Source organism: Chiloscyllium plagiosum, unplaced genomic scaffold (assembly GCF_037043375.1).
Source record: "Chiloscyllium plagiosum isolate Xiang-an unplaced genomic scaffold, Cpla_swu_hap1 HiC_scaffold_27, whole genome shotgun sequence".
Classification (NCBI taxonomy): domain Eukaryota; kingdom Metazoa; phylum Chordata; class Chondrichthyes; order Orectolobiformes; family Hemiscylliidae; genus Chiloscyllium; species Chiloscyllium plagiosum.
In genome coordinates this window covers 77,293,344-77,316,912 of record NW_028270165.1, presented here as the reverse complement: position 1 = coordinate 77,316,912, position 23,569 = coordinate 77,293,344, and the positions used below count along the sequence as shown (strand labels likewise).

The following is a 23,569-nucleotide window of genomic DNA, read 5'->3' as shown; positions in this document are numbered from 1 at the left end:
GCCTAGCTTGCTTCTTTGTGGGCGGCACGGTGGCACAGTGCTTAGCACTGCTACCTCACAGTGCCGGAGACCCAGGTTCAATTCCCGCCTCAGGCGACTGACTGTGTGGAGTTTGCAAGTTCGCCCCGTGTCTGTGTGGGTTTCCTCCAGGTGCTCCGGTTTCCTCCCACAGTCCAAAGATGTGCAGGTCAGGTGAATTGGCCATGCTAAATTGCCCGTAGTGTTAGGTTAGGGGTATGGGTGGGTTGCGCTTCGGCGGGTCGGTGTGGACTTGTTGGGCCGAAGGGCCTGTTTCCACACTGTAATCTAATCTAATCTAAACCTAATCTAATCCATATAGCTCAAACCTTTCATAACCAGCAAATTCTTGGTAAATCTCTTTGGGATCTCTTTGTAACCTCAATATAATGCCCCAATTCCTATACTCAAAGGACTGAGCAATGAAGGCAAGTGTGCTGAACATCTTTGTAACCACCCTGTCTATACAGGACGCAAACTTCAAACAATTACGTACCTACACGCATAGGGCAAGAGGGTGAGCGTGGAAGAGAAGGAGAAAGAGAAAAAGATGAGTGAGGAAAGGTTTGGAGAGGGGGAAGAAAGGGGAGAAGAGAGACAGAAAACAGACTGAAAGTTAAGACCTGGAGAGACTGAGGAAGGGACACCATTCTAGTGGGTCCCAGCTTTCCCTATGGTTTCACACATTCCCTCTCACCCATGAGGGACAGACCCTGTGCCTGGAGTCTGTTTCACTCTAGATGGTTCAGGGAGGGTGCAAAGATAATGGAGAGTAGTTAATTGAACAAAACTGGCACTGAGATTCCAACAGTACCCACACTCATTCTTCTTACACACAAACCCGCTGATACCAGCCTCCTGCTCCAACCACCTGGCAGAAGGAACTATGGCTGTCAGGACCCAATTTAAATACCTTCAGGTCTATCACTTAAAGACCCCTCTGTGCCAAAACCTCAGCACATCCAGTCAGCTTCTTCTACCTAGGAGGCATACCTTCCCCAGTGATGGAGGCTATGAACTTTCTGAAGTCTCAGAGGGTGAGATGACTGAGTAAATCCTTTCCCACAGAGGGAGCAGGTAACAGCTTCTCACCAGTGTGTATTCGCTGGTGTTTCAGAAGGTTTTTTGAATGGACAAATCGTTTCCCACACAGAAAGCAGGAAAATGGCCTTTCCCCAGTTTGAACGTGTTCATGTATCAGCATTTCATGTCTGCGTTTAAAGCTTTTCTCACAATGTGAGCATTTGAAAGGTCTCTTATCAGTGTGAACCAGTCGGTGTGCCCGGAGATTGGCTAACTGAGCGAATGCCTTGTCACACTCAGAGCAGGGGAATGGCCTCTCCCCAGTGTGAACTCTGGTGTGTCAGCAGGTAGGATGAGTCACTGAATCCCTTCCCACACTCAGGGCAGATGAATGGCCTCTCCCGAGTGTGAATTTGCTTGTGTCTCAGCAGGTGGGCTGACCGTTTGAATCCCTTTCCACACTCAGGACAGATGAATGGCCTCTCGCCAGTGTGAGCTTGCTGGTGTCTTGACAGGGTGGAGGAGTCACTGAATCCCTTCCCACACTTGGGGCAGATGTATGGCCTCTCGCCAGTGTGAGTGCGTTCATGTTTTTCAAGGTCAGGTGACTGAGTGAATCCCTTCTCACAAACAGAGCAGATGAAAGGATTCTCCCCAGTGTGACTGCGTCGATGAGTTTCCAGCATGGATGGGCATTTGAATCCTTTTCCACAGTCTGCACATTTCCATGGTTTCTCTGTGGTGCAGGTGTCCTCATGTCTCTCCATATTGGAGGATTGGCTGACTCCTCACCCAGACAGGACAGGGATACAGTTTCTCCTCACTGATTGGTGGAATGTTTTTCAGGCTGTGAAACTGGCGCAGGACCTGTCCACGGTCAGTTCACTGGGCACACTGACGTTTGCAAACTTTTCCCACAGACAAACATTGACAATTCATTGGTTTTCAACTCCTGGTGAGATGATTCTAAGATCTTGATAGGATTTTTGTTTGGAATTCTTGCTGGTAAACGTGCTTCTGTGATTTCCTGCAAAACAATTTAATACCGGAAAAAAAAGAGTGTTTAAGATACTAAAGGAGATTGTTGAGAATCATAGAAACCCTACAGTGGGGAAACAGTCCCTAAGTCTGAATAACAGACTTCGGCACACAGACCCACCGCCTACTCCTGCATTCCCCATAGCTAATCCACTTAGCCTGCACATAATTGGCAATTTAGCACAGCCAATCCACCTAACCTGCATATCTTTGTGTTGTGGAAGGAAACCAGTGCACATAGGAAGAACATGGAAACTCCCTGCTGACAGTCACCCAAGGCTGGAATCGAACATGTGTCCCTTGAGCTGAGAGGCAGCAATGCTAACCACTGAGCCACCATAGAATTCATTAAATATAGCAATTTGTGTGAAAGACACTCAAATAGTGACCATGAAAAGTTACTGGATTGCTATTAAAAAGTCAACTAATTCACAAATGTCCTTGAGGGAAGTCGACCCACTGCCTGTCCTGGGCCTCCACAAGACTCAGCCCTCAATGACAGCAGAGAGGGTGGGAGCAGAGGGATACTTAAGGACATAATTTCCTCCATCTTCATCACAAGACTAACTGCGACGGATCCACCCCACTGTTGGAATATTGTGTGCAATTCTGGTCTCCTTCATGTCGGAAAGATGTTGCGAAACTTGAAAGGGCTCAGAGAAGATTTACAAGGATGTTGCCAGGGTTGGAGGATTTGAGCTATCGGGAGAGACTGAACAGGCTGGGACTGTTTTCCCTGGAGCGCTGGAGGCTGAGGGGTGACCTTATAGGGGTTTACAAAATTGTGAGGGGCATATATAGGGTAAATAGGCAAAGTCTTTTTCCTGGGGTAGGGGAGTCCAGAACTAGAGGGCATAGGTTTATGGTGAGGGGGGAAAAATATAAAAGAGATCTAAGGACCAACTTTTTCACGCAGAGGATGGTACATGTATGGAATGAGCTGCCAGAGGATGTGGTGGAGCCTTGTACAATTGCAACATTTAAGAGGCATTTGGATGGGTATATGAATAGGAAGGGTTTGGAGGGATATGTGCCGGGTGCTGGCAGGTGGGACTAGATTGGGTTGGGATATCTGGTCGGCATGGGCGGGTTGGACCAAAGGGTCTGTTTCCCTGCTGTACATCTCTATGACTCGAAGATCAAGACCAGCATGTATGGAGAACTATCACCTATAAACTCCACTCCCAGACACACGCACACACAGTCCTCTTGTATATACATGTCACTTTCTTTATTGCTGCCACCTGATAATCCTAGAACAGCACTGTTGGAAAAATGTCACAGCCGCACAGCAGTGAATGTTGACCTCTTTAGCCTTGCTCATGTCCCAATGATAACATTAGATGTAAACTAAATTAGAACTATTCATCTAAAATACTTCTTCCAAAAACATATTCCTGAGCTTTGAACAGACACCTTCAGTTTAGCAACTAACCCTGGCAAGATTTGCCGCGACAGCCTCACCTTGGAAGTTACTGGAGCCGATCAGTCTCAGCAAGTGCTGGAGGTTAAACCCAGCAGTTACTCCTCATTCCAACAGACAAAAGTTGGCGCAACAGGGGGGAAATCTGCAAGAAAGTCAAAGTTCTGGAAACTGTCAGCAGCTCAGGCAGTATCTCTTAAGGAGAGAGTGAAAGTGAGAATTGCAGCTTACAAATCTTCGGTCTTCAAGAGCCAACCGTTCCAAAGCCTCTCCTTCTCGATGCAGGAGAGACAAACGTTTCTTTTGGTTTGAGTTGGCTGCAAGTAAATCCTTTGACTCCCACCCCATGTAAAAGGAATTTCCCAGGGCTCAGTATTAACTCCAGTACAGATAATTTCCACCAGGTTGTTCCTGAACCCATCCAATCCCTCCCTTCAGTTCTGCGCCTACACTGCGCATACTCCGGAAACAGCATTCATTCACCCTGATCAGTTCGAGGACCAGCCAATCACAAAATGTCATCCTGCGCTGCCCCTCTTTCTATTGGCCAGAACATGCCGTCAATCACACAGGAACTGAAGAATGAGCAGTGCAGGAATGACGTTCGGATCATAAGACGCATTTCCAATTGTACACATGTATTAAAAGGAGAGAAATTTAGCTCATTTCTATTTCCTCCCAGGGAGAAGGGAGATTTAAAAATTTTTTATATGTATGCCCGAGCTGGTGTGGGTTTATTGTCCATCCCTCATTGTCTGGAGGGCGATGAAGAGTCAACCACAATATTGTAGGTCAAACCGGTGAAAGGTGAGCTCAATGGTATTTTACAATAACTGACAGAGTCCAGCTTTTTAATGACTTAACGTTTCACCCTTATGTGGCCTGGCGGGATTTGAACGTCTCTCCCAAGGGTCATGGATGACCAGCTGAAAATGTGTTGCTGGAAAAGCGCAGCAGGTCAGGCAGCATCCAAGGAGCAGGAGAATCGAAGTTTCGGTCATGAGCCCTTCTTCAGGAAAGATGACGAGACTAGTTATAGTGAGACAAAGCCACTGTCGCCTGGGACAGAAATTTCCAGCTTTGGTCAACAAGAGTATACAATGTCCCAGGGAAACCGGAATGATCTGTTCAGAACTTCTATCCTGAACTGACAGGAATAACTTCTGTAAAACGTCTCTCACAGCATTTTAAAGGAGATTTACAAATGAAAAGAATCATAATTCTTAAGTCTGTGTTGACTAATACTTACGTCATGTAGAATAAAACCCAACTGTTCATTAAACCAAACGCCCAGAAAAGCTCACCTTACCTCAAAGTCTGTTAAAATGTGACACTATTCCACTATTTAAAGAAAAAATAATTGTTTTTAAACTGTAACAGTGAACATTAAACAAAAACTATTCACAAATCCAATCCCCCTCATTAATTATTATCTAACACTGACTCTATAGAATAATATGCTATTCTAATAGCATTTATTAAACATTACATTAACTCACGGCTACACAGTCTCCTCTTCTTCGATGTTTTTACTCACTCAGGTATCAAACCATGTTAACAGATTACGAGGCAAGATGAGCTTTTCTTCACAACTGGTTTAATTAACAAAGTGGTTTGATCTTCATGACATAAGAGTAAGTATTATTCATACTGAGACTTTTGGATAATGATTCTTTTCAACTTCCATTGGCTTCTGGTGTCCTGGGCATAATTTTAACTAATTAGTTAAATTCAAATTGTTATCAAAACATCAAACAGAACTCGGTTATCCATTTAACAGCGAATTGCTACATTTGAACAGCCTGACTTTTTGCTGGCTGCTGTGGGTGTACTTTAAAATTCAGAAAAACACTCTCTCTTAAAGTGAATATACATGTTTTCGACTTCGGAACATTCGTCCTGGACAAACACGAGGACACCAACGAGGTCACTGGGATTAATCTATGGAAATGTGTGAAGAGATTCAGCTACCCTTTCCAGCTGGAAATTAATTGATGCAGTCACATTAGAAAGATGTTTTTTACTGCTCTACACTTGGGAAGGGTTTCCGTGTTATCCATCCTCCAGAAACACCTGCTTATTCACGGAGGAGATACTGTTCAGTTTTCCTTCCTGTGGCGAGCGTTTGGGTATCACCAAGCTCACTCAGGTACTGACCTGATTCTAGCCTTGGTTAAAACATGGACAAAAGAGCTGAATCCGAGAGGTGAAATGAGAGTGACAGCCCTTGCCCTCAAGGCTGTATTTGACCCAGTGTGGCATCAAGGAGCTTTGATTAGATTCCAGTCTGTACTTACTCTTGTGTATGTTTCTCTGTGTATAAATCATCCCGATCTCCTTGATTAGATTCCAGTCTGTAAAAATCACTCCTGATTAGATTATAACCTGTACTTCGACCCCAGTTTTCTGTTACAATGGATGTAATCATGCCGATCCCCTCGATCAAATTTCCGTCTGTCACTCACTCCTGATTGTGATTTTCTGCCTGTTAACAACCCCATTCCTCGATTAGATTCCAGTCTATAAAACCCTCGTATGAGTCTAGCTACCCTTTGGCAACTTTGTTTGTATTCATTTTTAACTTTTAGTACTGACCAATCAAAAATCCCTCCGTCTGAAGTTATAACATGATCTGTCATGGCTTATGTCTTACCCAGCATGCCATGCGAATGTGATAGTGCCCCATTTTCAATGCAGGCGGCCTACGAGCAAGCGCATGGGGTGGAGTCGGGATCATGTGCACTGATGGTCCGGAGGTAAGAAGAGAGAATGATGTTAACTGCTGTCCTACATTGACCGTGATGGTTCCTGGAAACTCTTTTCACGGGGGAAGAGAGGGAGCATTTCCAGACTTTTCCTCGAGTAATGTTTGACTGGAGTCGTGTAGTGAGTCTTTCTAATCTCTGTCTCACTCACTTGATAATTTTGGTGGTTTGTAGTTCACTGCGAATGTTCGGCTGCACTCCTCAATCTTCTGCATTTATCTTACTCAGACATGGGACCTGAACGTCGTTAGCATCTATTTGCCATCCCTCATTGTGCAATTGAATTACAGACTTCAGACTCTTGGCGTTCGATGTCAGCTTGAATGAGAATGTTGGGCATTTCCTGAGCTGTTTGAATTAAGAGGCACAGAGAAGATGATAGAGATAGCAAGGGACAAGACTATGAGCAAAGATTGGCATTTTATAATGGAACTTCTGCATTACCAGGAGCCTGTGTAGAGCAGCAGGCACAGTAATCATAGGTTAAATGAGCTGGGTGTGAGGAAGGCGAGAACCAGCTCTGGAATGAAACTAGGTCACTGGACCTGAAACGTTGACTGTACTGTCTGTCCATAGATGCTGCCAGACCTACTGAGGTTATCCAGCAATTTTTGTTTCTGTTTCAAATTTCCAACATCTGCAGTTATTTATTTCTTGTTTATTGATCTGGATGATCTGTTGTTTGGGGGAATACAATGTTGCAGCCCTTGGTGTGTGACAGAAGAATCAAACTCAGAGGTGACAAATGCATAGATGTAATTTTCAGAAGCAGATGAGCAGATATGGGCAGAGTCAAATATTATTCCTGAGGTTTAAAGAGGTGGTCATAATTCAAGTGTGGATATGTTGTTGGAAGTTCATCAGGGAGGAGAGTCATAGAGATGTACAGCATGGAAACAGACCCTTCGGTCCAACTCATACATGCTGACCAGATATCCCCCAATCTAGTCCCACCTGACAGCACCCAACCCATATCCCTCCAAACCCTTCCTATTCATATACCCATCCAAATGCCTCTCTTAATTGTTGTAATTGTAACAGCCTCCACCATTTCCTCTGGCAGCTCATTCCATACACGTACCACTCTCTGTGTGTAAACGTTGGTCCTTAGGTCTCTTTTATATCTTTCCCCTCTCACCCTAAACCTATGCTCTCTCGTTCTGGACTCCCCGACCTCAGGGAAAAGACTTTGCCTATTTACCCTATCCATGCCCCTCATAGTTTTGTAAACCCCTATAAGGTTCAGCCTCCAATGCTGGGAAAACAGCCCCAGCCTGTTCAACCTCTCCCTGTAGCTCAGATCCTCCAATCCTGGCAATGTCCTTGTAAATCTTTTCTGATCCCTTTCAAGTTTCACAACATCTTTCCGATAGGAAGGAGACCAGAATTGTGTGGAATATTCCAACAGTGGCCTAACCAATGTCCTGTACAGCCGGAACGTGACCTCCCAGCTCCTTTACTCAATACTCTGACCAATAAAGGAAAGCATACCAAACGCTGCCTTCACTATCCTATCTACCTGCGACTCCACTTTCAAGGAGCTATGAACTTGCACTCCAAGGTCTCTTTGTTCAGCAACACTCCCTAGGACCTTACCATTAAGTGTATAAGTCCTGCTAAGATTTGCTTTCCCAAAATGCAGCACCTCACATTTATCTGAATTAAACTCCATCTGTCACTTCTCAGTCCATTGGCCCATCTGGTCCAGATCCTGTTGTAATCTGAGGTAACCCTCTTCGCTGTCCAGTAAAGGCAGGAGGCCGGAGAGTTTGGGATTTTCTCACATCCCCCTACATGCGAGATTCTATCATCATCTCCTGTGGTTATCTGACTTACAAACAGACCGCTTGTTTGTTCGAGCTTATCTTTCTCTGCAGGTGTAACAGAACATTCTGCATTCTCATAGAATCCCTACAGGGTGGAAGCAGGCCCTTCAGCCCAACAACGCCACACTGACCCTCTGAAAAGTAACCCACCCAGATCCATTCTATTACTCTACATTTCCCCTTGACTAATCCACCCTAACCTGCACATCCCTGAGTGCTAGGAGACAATTTACCACAGCCAATCCACCCTAACCTGCACATCTCTGGGCACTATGGGACAATTTAGCATGGCCAATCCATCCGGACCTGCACATTATTTCCGATTGTGGGAGGAATTCGGAGCATCCAGAGGAAACCCATGCAGACACTGGGAGAATGTGCAAACTCCACACAGACACTCGCCCGAGACTGGAATCGAACCCAGATCTCTGGTGCTGTGAGGCAGCGGCACTAACCACTGAGCCATCGTGCCAGCACCTGTTGAATTCTATTACCCTGATGTCCTTATGTAAGGTGTGTGTTGCTTGGATAGCATGAGACAATACTTGGCAGTGTCTCACAGCAATAATAAATCAAATGTAGCCTAGGTGCAAAGTAGATCCTCACTGCTCATTTCCCATTGCTTACCAGACTAATGGATAGCATGCACAGTCATCCAGCACAGCAACAGACCCTATGGTCCAACCAGTCCAGCTGAACATAACCCCAAACTAAACCAATCCCACCTGGCTCCAATTCGTGTCCCCCTCCAAACATTTTTGGAACATTACAGGTGCCCACACCCATTACTTCATCAGGACATTCATTCCACACGTGACCCACCCGACATGTCAAACAATTTGCCCCTCGTCTTTTTTTTAAACCTCTGTTCTGTCACATTAAAAACTTGCTTCTCCCCATTTTGAAATCCCCTCGTGAAAAGACATCCACCGTGAACTCTTGTCTCGACCCCTCCTGATTTCAGAAAACCACTTAAATAATCTGCCCAGTTTTAAGACTATAATACACAGGAGCAGAATGAGACCATTTGGCCCATCAAGTCTCCTCCACCAGTCGATTATTGCTGATATGTTTCTCAACCCCATTCTGCTTCCTTCCCCTCATACCCCTTAATCCCCTTACTTATCAAGAACTCTGTCTTAAATGCCCTCAATGACTCCACCTCCACAGCTCTCTGCTGCAATGAGATCCACTGATTCACCACCCTCTGGCTAAAGAAATTCCTTCTCATCTCAGTTCTAAAGGCATCCCTTCCCCCTGAGCCTGTGAACTGGGGTCCTAGTCTGTGTGAAGTTTGCACGTTCTCTCAACGTGTCTGCATGGGTTTCCTCTGTGTGCTCCAGTTTCTTCCCACCGTCCAATGATGTGCACATTAGGGTGAATTGGCCATGCTGAAATTGACCCATAGTGTGCAGGGATGTGCAGGCTAAGTGCACTAGTCAGGGGTAAATGTAGAGTGGTAGGGGAATGGGTTACTCTTTAGAGGGTCATTCTGGACTTGTTGGGCTGAATGGCCTGTTTCTGCGCTGGGATTCCAACCAGTTCCAGAGTTTCAGAACTCTTTTTGCATTTCCCATTGATGGGATGGGGGAGGGAAATGAAGTGTTTTCCACGGGTGAAATAAATGTAGACCAATAGGGTAGGTGAATTTGTCCGAGTGTGTTACCCTTCGGAGGGTCGGTGTGGACTCGTTAGAACGAGTGGCCTGCTTCCACCCTGTAGGGAAGGGATTTTTGCAAACTGTGCTCTCCTCCCGTTCTGCTGCAGGGCAGAGCAGGCGCAGTGCGGGCCAGACTGCCGGGCGTCCGGAGCAGGCACAGGGCGGGTTCTGCTGTCGGCCTCGCCTCGCCCCATTGTTGCGGTCACAACGCGGAAGTGGCCCTGTCAGTTTCAGAGTGAAAATCCCTCCCTCTGGGCAACTCCTCATCCTGGGGGAGAGACAGGGAGAGGGGAGGAAATCTATTCACTTGTAGCAGCTGGAGTGAATTCAGGGAGGGAGCAGAATCTAGAATCTTCATTACCCGGGTGAGGAGGGTCGGAAGGATAGAAATTGGAAGGCATCGATTGCTTTACTGTTTCTATTTTTAAAATGCATCCGATCGCCACAAATAAATGCAAGTACAGCACATGCAATATTCCTCACTGCAGCATCAAGCTGACTGCCACGATTTTGCGTCCTCTGTTCTTCTTCCGATTTGGCTGCAGTATATTCGGCTTCCTTTCCCCCCACCCCCGCTCCGGACGTTGATGCTTCCAAGCTGACCCTCAAAAGTTTGGTTTGTTCCTCCATTTTTCCCAGTGTCTTTTGTGGGTTTTGACAACTTGTCCAATCTTCTGATTGAGTATAGGAGTTGGGAGGTTATGTTGTGGCTGTACAGGACATTGGTTTGGCCACTGTGTGCAGTTCTGCTCTCCCTCCTATCGGAAGGATGTTGTGAAACTTGAAAGGATTCAGAAAAGATTTGCAAGGACGTTTTGTCGGTTTGAGCTGAATAGGCTGTGGCGGCTTTCTGTAGCATGCCAAAGGCTGAGGGGTGACCTTATAGATGTTTATAAAATCATGAGATGCATGGATAATGTAAATAGACAAGGTATTTTCCCTGGGATAAGGTAGACCAGAACTAGAGGGTAATAGTTTCGGTTGGGGGGGGGGGTGGGCGGGTAAGATTTAAAAGGGACCTCAGGGGCAATGTTTTCATGCAGAAGGTGGTGTTTGTGAGGAATGAGCTGCCAGAGGAAATGGTGGATGATGGTCCGGGGTCCCAGAGGTGTTCTCTGAAACGTTCCGCAAGTAGGCGGCCTGTCTCCCCACATCGGGTGCAGCGGATGCATTTACCTACTGAAATAAACAGCATTCTTTCATTCATTCAATGAATCAAACTGCACTCGTTCATGCAATGAAACAAACTCCATCTGTTAATTCATTGAGTAGAGCTTCTCTCATTCAATCCATGTCTCCACCTTGACGCATTCATTCAATGAAACAAACTGCATTCATTCATTTCTGGAATCAAACTGCAATCATTCATTCATTAAGTCAAACGTGATTCATTGATTCAACGAAACTAAACGTAACTCATATAGTTTAGGAATAAACCAGCACTCATTAATTTAGTGAATGAATCTCTATTGATCCATTCAGTGAATCAAACAGCGCTCTTTCACTCAAGGAATGAAACTGCGCATGTGAATTAAATGAGTAGAACATACTACATTAAGTCAATGTCTCTAGCTTAACGCAAGCATTCAATGAGACAAACTGCAGCCGTTCATTCATTGACTCACACTTCAATGAAGCATTCAACGAATCAAACTTTTTTCATTGATTCATTGCAACAAGCTTAAGTCATGCATCTTATGAATTCATTCAAATATCTACTGAAACAAACTGCATTATTTCATCAACTAAACTGCACTCATTCATTCAATTAAACAAATTGCAAGTGTTCATTCAATGACTAGAGCTTCCATCATTCTTTCAATGGCTCAAACCTAACTCAATCGTTCAATGAAACAAACTGCGTTCATTGATTGAATCAAACTTCAAAACTTCTTACAGTGATTCAAACGTTTTTCATTGATTCATTTAAACAAACTTAATTCATGCATTACTTGAATCCAAATTCACTTATTTATCTACTGGAACAAACTGCATTCTTTCATTCATTCAATGAATCAAACTGCACTCGTTCATTCAATGAAACAAACTCCACCTGTTAATTCATGAGTAGGGGTTCCCTCATTCATTCAATCGCTCAAGCTTAACTCATTCGTTCAATGAAACAAACTCCACGTGTTACTTCATTGATTAGAGCTTCTCTCATTCAATCCATATCTCCACCTTTACCACATTCATTCAATGAAACAAACTGCATTCATTCATTTCTGGAATCAAACTGCAATCATTCATTCAATAAGTCAAACGTGATTCATTGATTCAATGAAACTTAACGTAACTCATACATTTTAGGAATAAACTAGCACTCATGAATTTATTGAATCAATCTCTATTCGTCAATTCAGTGAATCAAACAGCGCTCTTTCACTGAAGGAATGAAACTGCACATGTGAGTGCAATCAGCAGAGCTTACTACATTCAGTCAATGTCTTCAGTGAGAAAAACTGCACCCATTCATTCATTGAATCACACTTCGACGATGCATTCGATGAATCAAATGATTCATTCAAACAAGCTCAATTCATGCATTTCCTGAATCCAAATTCACTCAAATATCTACTGTGAAATAAACTGCATTCATTCATTCATTGAATCAAACTTCAAAACTGCTTTCCGTGAGTAGGGGTTTTTCATTGGTTCATTTAAACAAACTTAATTCATACTTTTAATTTATCCAAATTCACTCATTTATCTACTGATACAAACTGAATTCTTTCATTCATTCAATGAATCAAACTGTACTCGTCCATTCAATGAAATAAACTCCACCTGTTAATTTATGAGTAGAGCTTCGCTCATTCAATCCATGTCTCCACCTTAACGCGTTCATTCAATGAAACAAACTGCATTGATTCATTCATTGACTCAAATTTCAAAACTACTTTCAATGATTCAAACGTTTTTTCATTGGTTCATTTAAACAAACTTAATTCATACTTTTAATGTATCCAAATTCACTCATTTATCTACTGAAACAAACAGCATTCTTTCATTCATTCAATGAAACAAACTGCACTCGTTCATTCAATGAAACAAACTCCACGTGTTAATTCAATGAGTAGAGCTTCTCTCATTCAATCCATTCTTCGAATCACACTTCAATGATGCATTCAATGAATCAAATCTTTTTCATTGATTAATTCAAACAAGCTTAATTCATGCATTTCATGAATCCAAATTCACTAAAATATCTACTGAAACAAATTGCATTCCTTCATCAACTCAGTGAAACAAATTGCAATCATTATTCAATTTTAAAAATTGCAAAAATTAATTCAAAGAGTAGAGCTTCTCTCATTCTTTCAATATCTGAGGCTTAATTCATTCGTTCAATGAAATAAACTGCATTCATTCGTTCATTGAATGAAACTTCAAAACTTCTTTCAATGATTCATACGTTTTTCATTGCTTCATTTAAACAAATTTAATTCATACTTTTAATGTATCCAAATTATCTACTGAAACAATATGCATTCTTTCATTCACTCAATGAGTCAAACAACACTCGTTCATTCAAGGAAACAAACTCCACGTACTAATTCAATGAGTAGAGCTTCTCTCATTCAACCCATGTCTCCACCTTAACGCATTCATTCAATGAAACAAACTGCATTCATTCATTTCTAGAATCAAACTGTAATCATTCATTCAATAAATCAAACGTGATTCATTGATTCAATGAAAGTAAACGTAACTCATACATTTTAGGAATACACCAGCACTCATTAATTTAATGATTTAATCTCTATTCATTCATTCAGTGAATCAAACGGCGCCCTTTCACTCAAGGAATGAAACTGCGCTTGTGAATTCAATGAGTAGAGCATATTACAGTCAGTCAATGTCTCTAGCTTAATTCATGCATTTCATGAGCTTCTCTCATTTAATCCATGTCTCCACCTTAACGCATTCATTCAATGAAACAAACTGCATTCATTCATTTCTGGAATCAAACTGCAATCATGCATTCAATATGTCAAACGTGTTACATTGGTTCAATGAAAGTAAACGCAACTCATACATTTTAGGAATAAACCAGCACTCGTTAATTTAGTGAATGAATCTCTATTCATCCATTCAATGAATCAAACAGCGCTCTTTCTCTGAAGGAATGAAACTGCACGTATGAATTCCATGAGTAGAGCATACTACATTAAGTCAATGTCTCTAGCTTAACGCAAGCATTCAATGAGACAAACTGCTGCCAGTCATTCATTGAATTACACTTCAACGAAGCATTCAATGAAACAAACGTTTTTCATTGATACATTGAAATAAGCTTAATTCATGCATTTCATGAATCCACATTCATTCAAATATCTACTGATATAAATTGCATTCTTTCATCTATTAAACTGCACTCATTCAATTAAAAAAATTGCAAGTGTTAATTCAATGAGTACAGCTTCTCTCATTCTTTCAATGTCTCAAGCTTAACTCATTCGTTCAATGAAACAAATTGCATACATTCATTGAATCTAACTTCAAAATTTCTTTCAATGACACAAACGTATTTCATTGATTCATTTAAACAAACGTGATTCATATATTCAAAGAATCCAAATTCACTCATTTATCTACTGAAACAAACTGCATTCTTTCATTCAATCAATGAATCAAACTGCACTCGTTCATGCAATGAAACAAACTCCACCTGTTAATTCAATGAGTAGAGCTTTTCTCATTCTTTCAATGGATCAAGCTTAACTCATTCGTTTAATGCAATAAACTGCATTCATGCATTGAATCAAACTTCAAAACTTCTTTCAATGATTCAAACGTTTTTCAATGATTCATGAAACTAACTTAATTCGTATATTCAATGAACCAAATTCTCTCATTTTTATACTGAAACAAACGGCATTCACTCATTCATTGTATCAAACATCAAAACTTCTTTCAATGATTCAAACGTTTTTCATTGATTTATTTAAACAAACGTAATTCATACATTCAATGAATCCAAATTCACTCATTCACTACTGAAACAAACTGCATTCTTTCATTCATTCAATGAATCAAACTGCACTCGTTCATGCAATGAAACAAACTCCACCTGTTAATTCAATGAAAAGAGCTTCTCTCATTCAATCCATGCCTCCACCTTAACGCAGTCATTCAATGAAATAAACTGCATTCATACATTTCTGGAACCAAACTGTAATCATTCATTCAATATGTCAAACGTGTTACATTGATTCAATGAAAGTAAACGCAACTCATACTGCACTCATTAATTTAGTGAATTAATCTCTATTCATCCATTCAGTGAATCAAACAGCGCTCTTTCGCTCAAGGAATGAAACTGCACGTATGAATTCAATGAGTAGAGCGTACTACATTAAGTCAATGTCACTAGCTTAACGCAAGCATTCAATGAGACAAACTGCAGCCATTCATTGAATTACACTTCAACGAAACATTCAATGAATCAAACGTTTTTCATTGATTCATTGAATTAAGCTTAATTCGTGCATTTCATGAATCCAAATTCTTTCAAATATCTCCTGAAACAAACTGCATTCTTTCATTCATTCAATGAATCAAACTGCACTCATTCATGCAATGAAACGAACTCCACCTGCTAATTTAATGAGTCGAACTTCTCACATTCTTTCAATGTCTCAAGCGTAACTCATTCGTTCAATGAAACAAATTGCATACATTCATTGAATCAAACTTCAAAACTTCTTTCAACGATTCAAACGTATTTCTTTGATTCATTTAAACAAACGTAATTCATACATTCAATGAATCCAAATTCACTCATTTATCTCTTCCACTTCCCGCTCATTCGCCCTTGAGCCCCGCCCCTCCAACCACCACCAGGACAGAACTCCACTGGTCCTCACCGACCACCCCACCAATCTCCATGTACAGCGCATCATCCGCCGTCATTTCCGCAACCTCCAAACGGACCCCACCACCAAAGATATATTTCCCTCCCTCCCCTATCAGCATTCCGTAAAGACCACTCCCTCCGTGACTCCCTCGTCAGATCCACACCCCCCACCAACCCAACCTCCACTCCCGGCACCTTCCCCTGCAACCGCAGGAGGTGCAAGACTTGCGACCACACCTCCCCCCTCACCTCCCTCCAAGGCCCCAAAGGAAACTTCCATATCCGCCACAGATTCACCTGCACCTCCTCTGCACCGGATGTGGCCTCCTCTATATTGGGGAGACAGGCCGGCTACTTGCGGAGCGTTTCAGAGAACACATCTGGGACACCCGGACCAACCAACCCAACCACCCTGTGGCTCAACATTTCAACTCCCCCTCCCACTCCACCAAGGATATGCAGGTCTTTGGACTCCTCCATCGCCAGACCACAACAAAACGACGGTTGGAGGAAGAGCGCCTCATCTTCCGCCTAGGAACCCTCCAACCATAAGGGATGAACTCGGATTTCACCAGTTTCCTCATTTCCCCTCCCCCACCTTGTCTCAGTAAAATCCATCGAATTCAGCACCGCCTTCCTAACCTGCAATCTTCTTCCTGATCTCTCCGCCCCCACCCCAGTCTGACCTATCACCCTCACCTTGACCACTTTCCACCTATCACATTTTCGACGCCCGTCCCCCAAGTCCCTCCATCTACCTTTTATCTTAGCCTGCTGGACAAACTTTCCTCATTCCTGAAGAAGGGCTTATGCCCGAAACGTCGATTCTCCTGTTCCCTGGATGCTGCCTGACCTGCTGCGCTTTTCCAGCAATACATTTTCAGCTCTGATCTCCAGCATCTGCAGACCTCACTTTCACCCTCTAATTTAAACATACAGAATACTGAGTGGCCTGGACAGTGTCAGCTTTGGGCAGATATTTCCATTGGAATGAGTGACGAGGACCCATAGGCACAGACTCAGAGTAAAAGCAAGACCTTTTAGAAGAGAGATTAGGAGAAACTTCTTCAGCGATAGAGTGATGAATCGATGGAATTCACTGCCACAGAAGGCCATAGAGGCCAGGACACTAAGTATATTTAAGATAGAGATAGATAGGTTCTTGAGTATCAAGCGGATCGAGGGTTACAGGGAGAAAGCGGGACAATCGGATTGAGAAACGTATCAGCCAGGATTGAATGGTGGAGCAAATCCGATGGGCTTAATGGCCTAATTTCTGCTCCTATGTGTTATGGTCCCGCGCTGACATGCACCCAGAGAATGAGAATTAAGAGCAGGAGGCAATTTGGTCTTTTGAACCACCACCAGCATTGAACACATCATAATTGGTATGAATATCCCTACATCGAGGTGGATAGGCTGGGACTTTTTTCACTGAAGCATAGGCGGTTGAGAGGTGACTTTATAGAGGTTTATAAAATGATGAGGGAAGAGATGAGGTGAATGGCAGGTGTCCTTTCCTTAGGGTGGGGGTTTCAAGTTTCAGGAGCAAATTTTGAAGGTGAGAGAAGAAAGATTTTAAAAAGACACGAGGGGCACGTTTTTTTTACGCAGACTGGTTTGTTAATGGAATAAACGTCCAGAGGAAGTGGTTGATGTAGGTACAGTAACAACATTTAAAAGACATTTGGATAAGTACTTGAATGGGACAGGTTCAGAGGGATACGGACTAAACACTGACAGGTGGGACTGGTTTAGTTGGAGAACATAGTCAGCATGGACCAGTTGAGTTGAAGGGTCTGTTTCTGTCCTCTATGACCCTATAAGTGTTCTGTGTCGGGAGTGTGATGCTGGAAAAGCACAGCAGATCAGGCAGTATCCGAGGAGCAGGAGAAACAACATTTCAGGCATAAGCCCTACATCAGGAAGAAGCCCTTCATTGATTCTCCTGCTCCTCGGATGCTATCTGACCTCCTGTGCTTTTCCAGTACCACACTCTCGACTCTAATCTCCAGCATCTGCAGTCCTCACTTTTTCCCTGTAATTGTTCTGCATTGGTCTTCAAGTCATTTTCTTGCCTTCCCCCATAACTATCCACTTCTTTGTTGTTCAAAAATCAGATGAACTCAGCCTTGAATATATTCAATGACACCCTAACTGCAGGGAGACATGGCAGGGAGACACTCAATTCCTCTTGCTAATATACCATTGACTTGCTGAACCTGTCTGACAACTGGCATTGACTGGTATAGAAGGACGCTGAGGGCCCTTTGTACATCTACACATCATTCCAGATAAAGGGCTTGTACCCAAAACGTCGACTCTCCTCCTCGGATGCTGCCTGACCTGCTGTGCTTTTCAAGCACCACACTTACAGACTCTGATCTCCAACATCTGCAGTCCTCACTTTCTCCATATCCCAATGTATCACCATTTAAACAATGCACCTCCTTCCTGTGTGTTTTTTTGTGGTACTGCATTTGCCATGTATTTGCCAACTGAGACACAGAGACGAACTAACTTTTCCAGAGTCTGTGGCCTCCCTAGAAATTCACTCCCTCTCCCTTCAGTTGCTGCAAGTCAACAATTGAACTCCAGAATGAAAAAAAAGTGTTGTACTCACAGATGTTTGGACAGAGGAAGGAAGTTACAGTCTGGGTGACGCTCAATCTTTATTCAGGGAGAGATACGCAGCAGCAACTTCTGCCGCGTAAAGTCCAACTTCCGCATTCAGACAATGGGGGCTCTGATTGATAGGACGGCCAGTCTCCTACCGGTCCTCCAGGGCTTCTCATTGGTTCATGAAAGGAAGGTCAGGAGCATGCGCAATGTTTGCTGACAATGCCACGTCGTGTTGTGCTTACTGACACTACGAAGCGTGATCGATGGAGATGCTAATATTACTGATATATTTGAAAAGTCCAAGAGAAAAAAAAAGGCTGGAGCCGCCTCGACATTTTATTTTTCTTGCATTTTGTCGTTTGCTCAACTTTTCTATGTCTTTTTCCCAGGTTAAAGGAAGTCCAAAACTAAAGGGCAAACGTTTAGGGTGAGAGTGGAAAGATTAAAAGGGACCTGAAGGGTAACATTTTCAGGCAGAGGATGCTCTGGTATAGAATGAGCTGCTAGAGGAAGTGATTGAGTTTGATACAATGACAACATTTAAAAAGCATATAGATGGGTATATGAATAAGAAGGGTTGAGAGAGATACGGACAAATATGTCAACAGATTAATTTGGGATATCTGGTCAGCACGGATCAAAAGGTTTGTTTTCTTGCCCTACAACTCTATGAACGCAGTTCTAACTAGTCAGAACCAATTTCACAGGACTAGGAATAAGCCATTCACTCCTTCTGGCCTGTTCTGAGATGTGTTCTAACAATGCATATTTCAATGCAAGTTTCAGAAACATGGCTGCAGCCTTCTTTTAAAAAAAAATGAACAGGATTTCAAACTTTAATGATGTTTCTGAATATATCATTTTAGCTATTCTCAATTTTAAACATCAGCCATTTCTCCCACACATCTGTCTCCCAGGTAGAGCCATTCTCTCTCTCTTCTAAGAAGGGTTTGAGACAGCGATTAAAGAGGAATTGACGCACAAGAAAGGTTGTGGACTGGAGTGGGGTGGGGGTGAAGAAGGGAGACAGTTTAGACAGTGGGCAGAGGGTGGATGGGACGAGAGAAAATGCACGGGGGTCGTGGGTGGGGGAAGAAGAGGAAGAGTTGTGGGACAGAGAGAATGGGCAGGGACAGTGGGTGGACAGAAAATGGATGGGGGGGGGGGGCAACGACAGCACAAATCCCACCTTCCTCAAGTGTTCAACGAACTGGAATCCACTCCTCTCAAAGTAGATTTGGGCAATCATTTCTCAATGGACACGTGGCTAAGGCATTGTAATCTATGATCCCCACAGGCTATTCAGCCCATTGTATCTGCTGAACAGCATCCCACCCAGACCCTTACTCTTACCCTGCAGTTCTCCATGGCTAATCCACCTGAACCTGCACATCCGCGGACACGTTAGCACAGCCAATCCACCCTAACCTGCAGATCCTTGAGCTTTGGAAGGAACTGGACCACCCAGAATTAACCCACATAGACACAAGGGTGAGAACATGATAAAGTCCACACAAACAGTCGCCTCAGGGTGGAATTGAACCCAGGTCCCAGGCACTGTGAGGCAGCGGTGCTAACCACTGATCTGTCCAGAGGTTTGAGCACATTGGTTCCTGAATACTGGCACTAGACAGGCACCAATACCATTGGCCACCTGGTGTCAACTGCAGAGAACAGGCACAATTCTGTCCCCTCCCCAACATTCTTCATAGTCCCATCAACAAGCCAGTTAACTCCTCTGCCCTGCAGCTCTCTCAGATCCCGTTTATCTACCTGACTTAGGTTCATACCCTCCTGACCCTGTCCATTGACCCAATCAGAAAGCTCTGACCGTCTCCCGGAATAAAGCATCCAGCTAACTTTTCCTCTTTCCCTCTTCCCCCCCCCCCCCACTCCACACAACATGTCTGCAGCCTAGCTTCCAGCTCCATCTCTCTGAGCCAAAGGTCCTCCAGCATGTCCTTGCCCTGGATCACATTATCCACTGTTAACGCTATCCATACCCTATCCATAGGATTTTATAATCTGAGGTCACCTCTCAATCTCCTACACTCCAGGATAAATCCCAGCCTAGCTTGCTTCTTTGTGGGCGGCACGGTGGCACAGTGCTTAGCACTGCTACCTCACAGTGCCGGAGACCCGGGTTCAATTCCCGCCTCAGGCGACTGACTGTGTGGAGTTTGCACGTTCTCTCCGTGTCTGTGTGGGTTTCCTCCAGGTGCTCCGGTTTCCTCCCACAGTCCAAAGATGTGCAGGTCAGGTGAATTGGCCATGCTAAATTGCCCGTAGTGTTAGGTAAGGGGTAAATGTAGGGGTATGGGTGGGTTGCGCTTCGGCGGGTCGGTGTGGACTTGTTGGGCCGAAGGGCCTGTTTCCACACTGTAATCTAATCTAATCTAAATCTAATCTAATCCATATAGCTCAAACCTTTCATAACCAGCAAATTCTTGGTAAATCTCTTTGGGATCTCTTTGTAACCTCAATATAATGCCCCAATTCCTATACTCAAAGGACTGAGCAATGAAGGCAAGTGTGCTGAACATCTTTGTAACCACCCTGTCTATACAGGACGGAAACTTCAAACAATTACGTACCTACACGCATAGAGCAAGAGGGTGAGCGTGGAAGAGAAGGAGAAAGAGAAAAAGATGAGTGAGGAAAGGTTTGGGGAGGGGGAAGAAAGGGGAGAAGAGAGACAGAAAACAGACTGAAAGTTAAGACCTGGAGAGACTGAGGAAGGGATACCATTCTAGTGGGTCCCAGCTTTCCCTATGGTTTCACACGTTCCCTCTCACCCATGAGGGACAGACCCTGTGCCTGGAGTCTGTTTCACTCTAGGTGGTTCAGGGAGGGTGCAAAGATAATGGAGAGTAGTTAATTGAACAAAACTGGCACTGAGATTCCAACAGTACCAACACTCATTCTTCTTACACACAAACCCGCTGATACTAGCCTCCTGCTCCAACCACCTGGCAGAAGGAACTATGGCTGTCAGGACCCAATTTAAATACCTTCAGGTCTATCACTTAAAGACCCCTCTGTGCCAAAACCTCAGCACATCCAGTCAGCTTCTTCTACCTAGGAGGCATACCTTCCCCAGTGATGGAGGCTATGAACTTTCTGAAGTCTCAGAGGGTGAGATGACTGAGTAAATCCTTTCCCACAGAGGGAGCAGGTAACAGCTTCTCACCAGTGTGTATTCGCTGGTGTTTCAGAAGGTTTTTTGAATGGACAAATCGTTTCCCACACAGAGAGCAGGAAAATGGCCGTTCCCCAGTTTGAACGTGTTCATGTATCAGCATTTCATGTCTGCGTTTAAAGCTTTTCTCACAATGTGAGCATTTGAAAGGTCTCTTATCAGTGTGGACCAGTTGGTGTGCCCGGAGATTGGCTAACTGAGCGAATGCCTTGTCACACTCAGAGCAGGGGAATGGCCTCTCCCCAGTGTGAACTCGCTGGTGTGTCAGCAGGTAGGATGAGTCACTGAATCCCTTCCCACACTCAGGGCAGATGAATGGCCTCTCCCGAGTGTGAATTTGCTTGTGTCTCAGCAGGTGGGCTGACCGTTTGAATCCCTTTCCACACTCAGGACAGATGAATGGCCTCTCGCCAGTGTGAGCTTGCTGGTGTCTTGACAGGGTGGAGGAGTCACTGAATCCCTTCCCACACTTGGGGCAGATGTATGGCCTCTCGCCAGTGTGAGTGCGTTCATGTTTGTCAAGGTCAGGTGACTGAGTGAATCCCTTCTCACAAACAGAGCAGATGAAAGGATTCTCCCCAGTGTGACTGCGTCGATGAGTTTCCAGCATGGATGGGCATTTGAATCCTTTTCCACAGTCTGCACATTTCCATGGTTTCTCTGTGGTGCAGGTGTCCTCATGTCTCTCCATATTGGAGGATTGGCTGACTCCTCACCCAGACAGGACAGGGATACAGTTTCTCCTCACTGATTGGTGGAATGTTTTTCAGGCTGTGGAACTGGCGCAGGACCTGTCCACGGTCAGTTCACTGGGCACACTGACGTTTGCAAACTTTTCCCACAGACAAACATTGACAATTCATTGGTTTTCAACTCCTGGTGAGATGATTCTAAGATCTTGATAGGATTTTTGTTTGGAATTCTTGCTGGTAAACGTGCTTCTGTGATTTGCTGTAAAACAATTTAAAATCAGGAAAAAAAAGAGTGTTTAAGATACGAAAGGAGATTGTTGAGAATCATAGAAACCCTACAGTGGGGAAACAGTCCCTAAGTCTGAATAATAGACTTAGGCACACAGACCCACCGCCTACTCCTGCATTCCCCATAGCTAATCCACTCAGCCTGCACATAATGGGCAATTTAGCACAGCCAATCCACCTAACCTGCATATCTTTGTGTTGTGGAAGGAAACCAGTGCACATAGGAAGAACATGGAAACTCCCTGCAGACAGTCACCCAAGGCTGGAATCGAACATGTGTCTCTTGAGCTGAGAGGCAGCAATGCTAACCACTGAGCCACCATAGAATTCACTAAATATAGCAATTTGTGTGAAAGACACTCAAATAGTGACCATGAAAAGTTACTGGATTGCTATTAAAAAGTCAACTAATTCACAAATGTCCTTGAGGGAAGGCGACCCACTGTCTGTCCTGGGCCTCCACAAGACTCAGCCCTCAATGATAGCAGAGAGGGTGGGAGCAGAGGGATACTTAAGAACACAATTTCTTCCATCTTCATCACAAGACTAACTGCGACGGATCCACCCCACTGTTGGAATACTGTGTGCAATTCTGGTCTCCTTCATGTCGGAAAGATGTTGCGAAACTTGAAAGGGCTCAGAGAAGATTTACAAGGATGTTGCCAGGGTTGGAGGATTTGAGCTATAGGGAGAGACTGAACAGGCTGGGCCTGTTTTCCCTGGAGCGTTGGAGGCTGAGGGGTGACCTTATAGGGGTTTACAAAATTATGAGGGGCATATATAGGGTAAATAGGCAAAGTCTTTTTCCTGGGGTAGGGGAGTCCAGAACGAGAGGGCATAGGTTTATGGTGAGGGGGGGGAAATATAAAAGAGACCTAAGGACCACCATTTTCACGCAGAGGGTGGTACATGTATGGAATGAGCTGCCAGAGGATGTGGTGGAGGCTGGTACAATTGCAACATTTAAGAGGCATTTGGATGGGTATATGAATAGGAAGGGTTTGGAGGGATATGGGCCGGGTGCTGGCAGGTGGGACTAGATTGGGTTGGGATATCTGGTCGGCATGGGCGTGTTGGACCAAAGGGTCTGTTTCCCTGCTGTACATCTCTATGACTCGAAGATCAAGACCAGCATGTATGGAGAACTATCACCTA

The 23,569-nt window shown here is 44.0% G+C and overlaps 1 protein-coding gene and 1 pseudogene across 1 annotated transcript; both read right to left on the bottom strand.

Moving 5' to 3' along the window:
• Positions 1 to 1,048: 1,048 nt before the first annotated feature.
• LOC122546090 (uncharacterized) lies at positions 1,049 to 1,808 on the bottom strand (annotated as a pseudogene).
• Positions 1,809 to 21,363: 19,555 nt separating this feature from the next.
• Positions 21,364 to 22,125, bottom strand: LOC148144612 (uncharacterized). Its single transcript, XM_087975421.1, has one exon. It carries the CDS (start codon positions 22,123 to 22,125, stop codon positions 21,364 to 21,366), a length of 762 nt encoding a protein of 253 aa, XP_087831547.1.
• Positions 22,126 to 23,569: the final 1,444 nt, after the last annotated feature.

Bases quoted from the DNA above. Each gene is read 5' to 3' on its own strand.
- LOC148144612 (XM_087975421.1), bottom strand. From the start codon at position 22,125: ATGGAGAGACATGAGGACACCTGCACCACAGAGAAACCATGGAAATGT.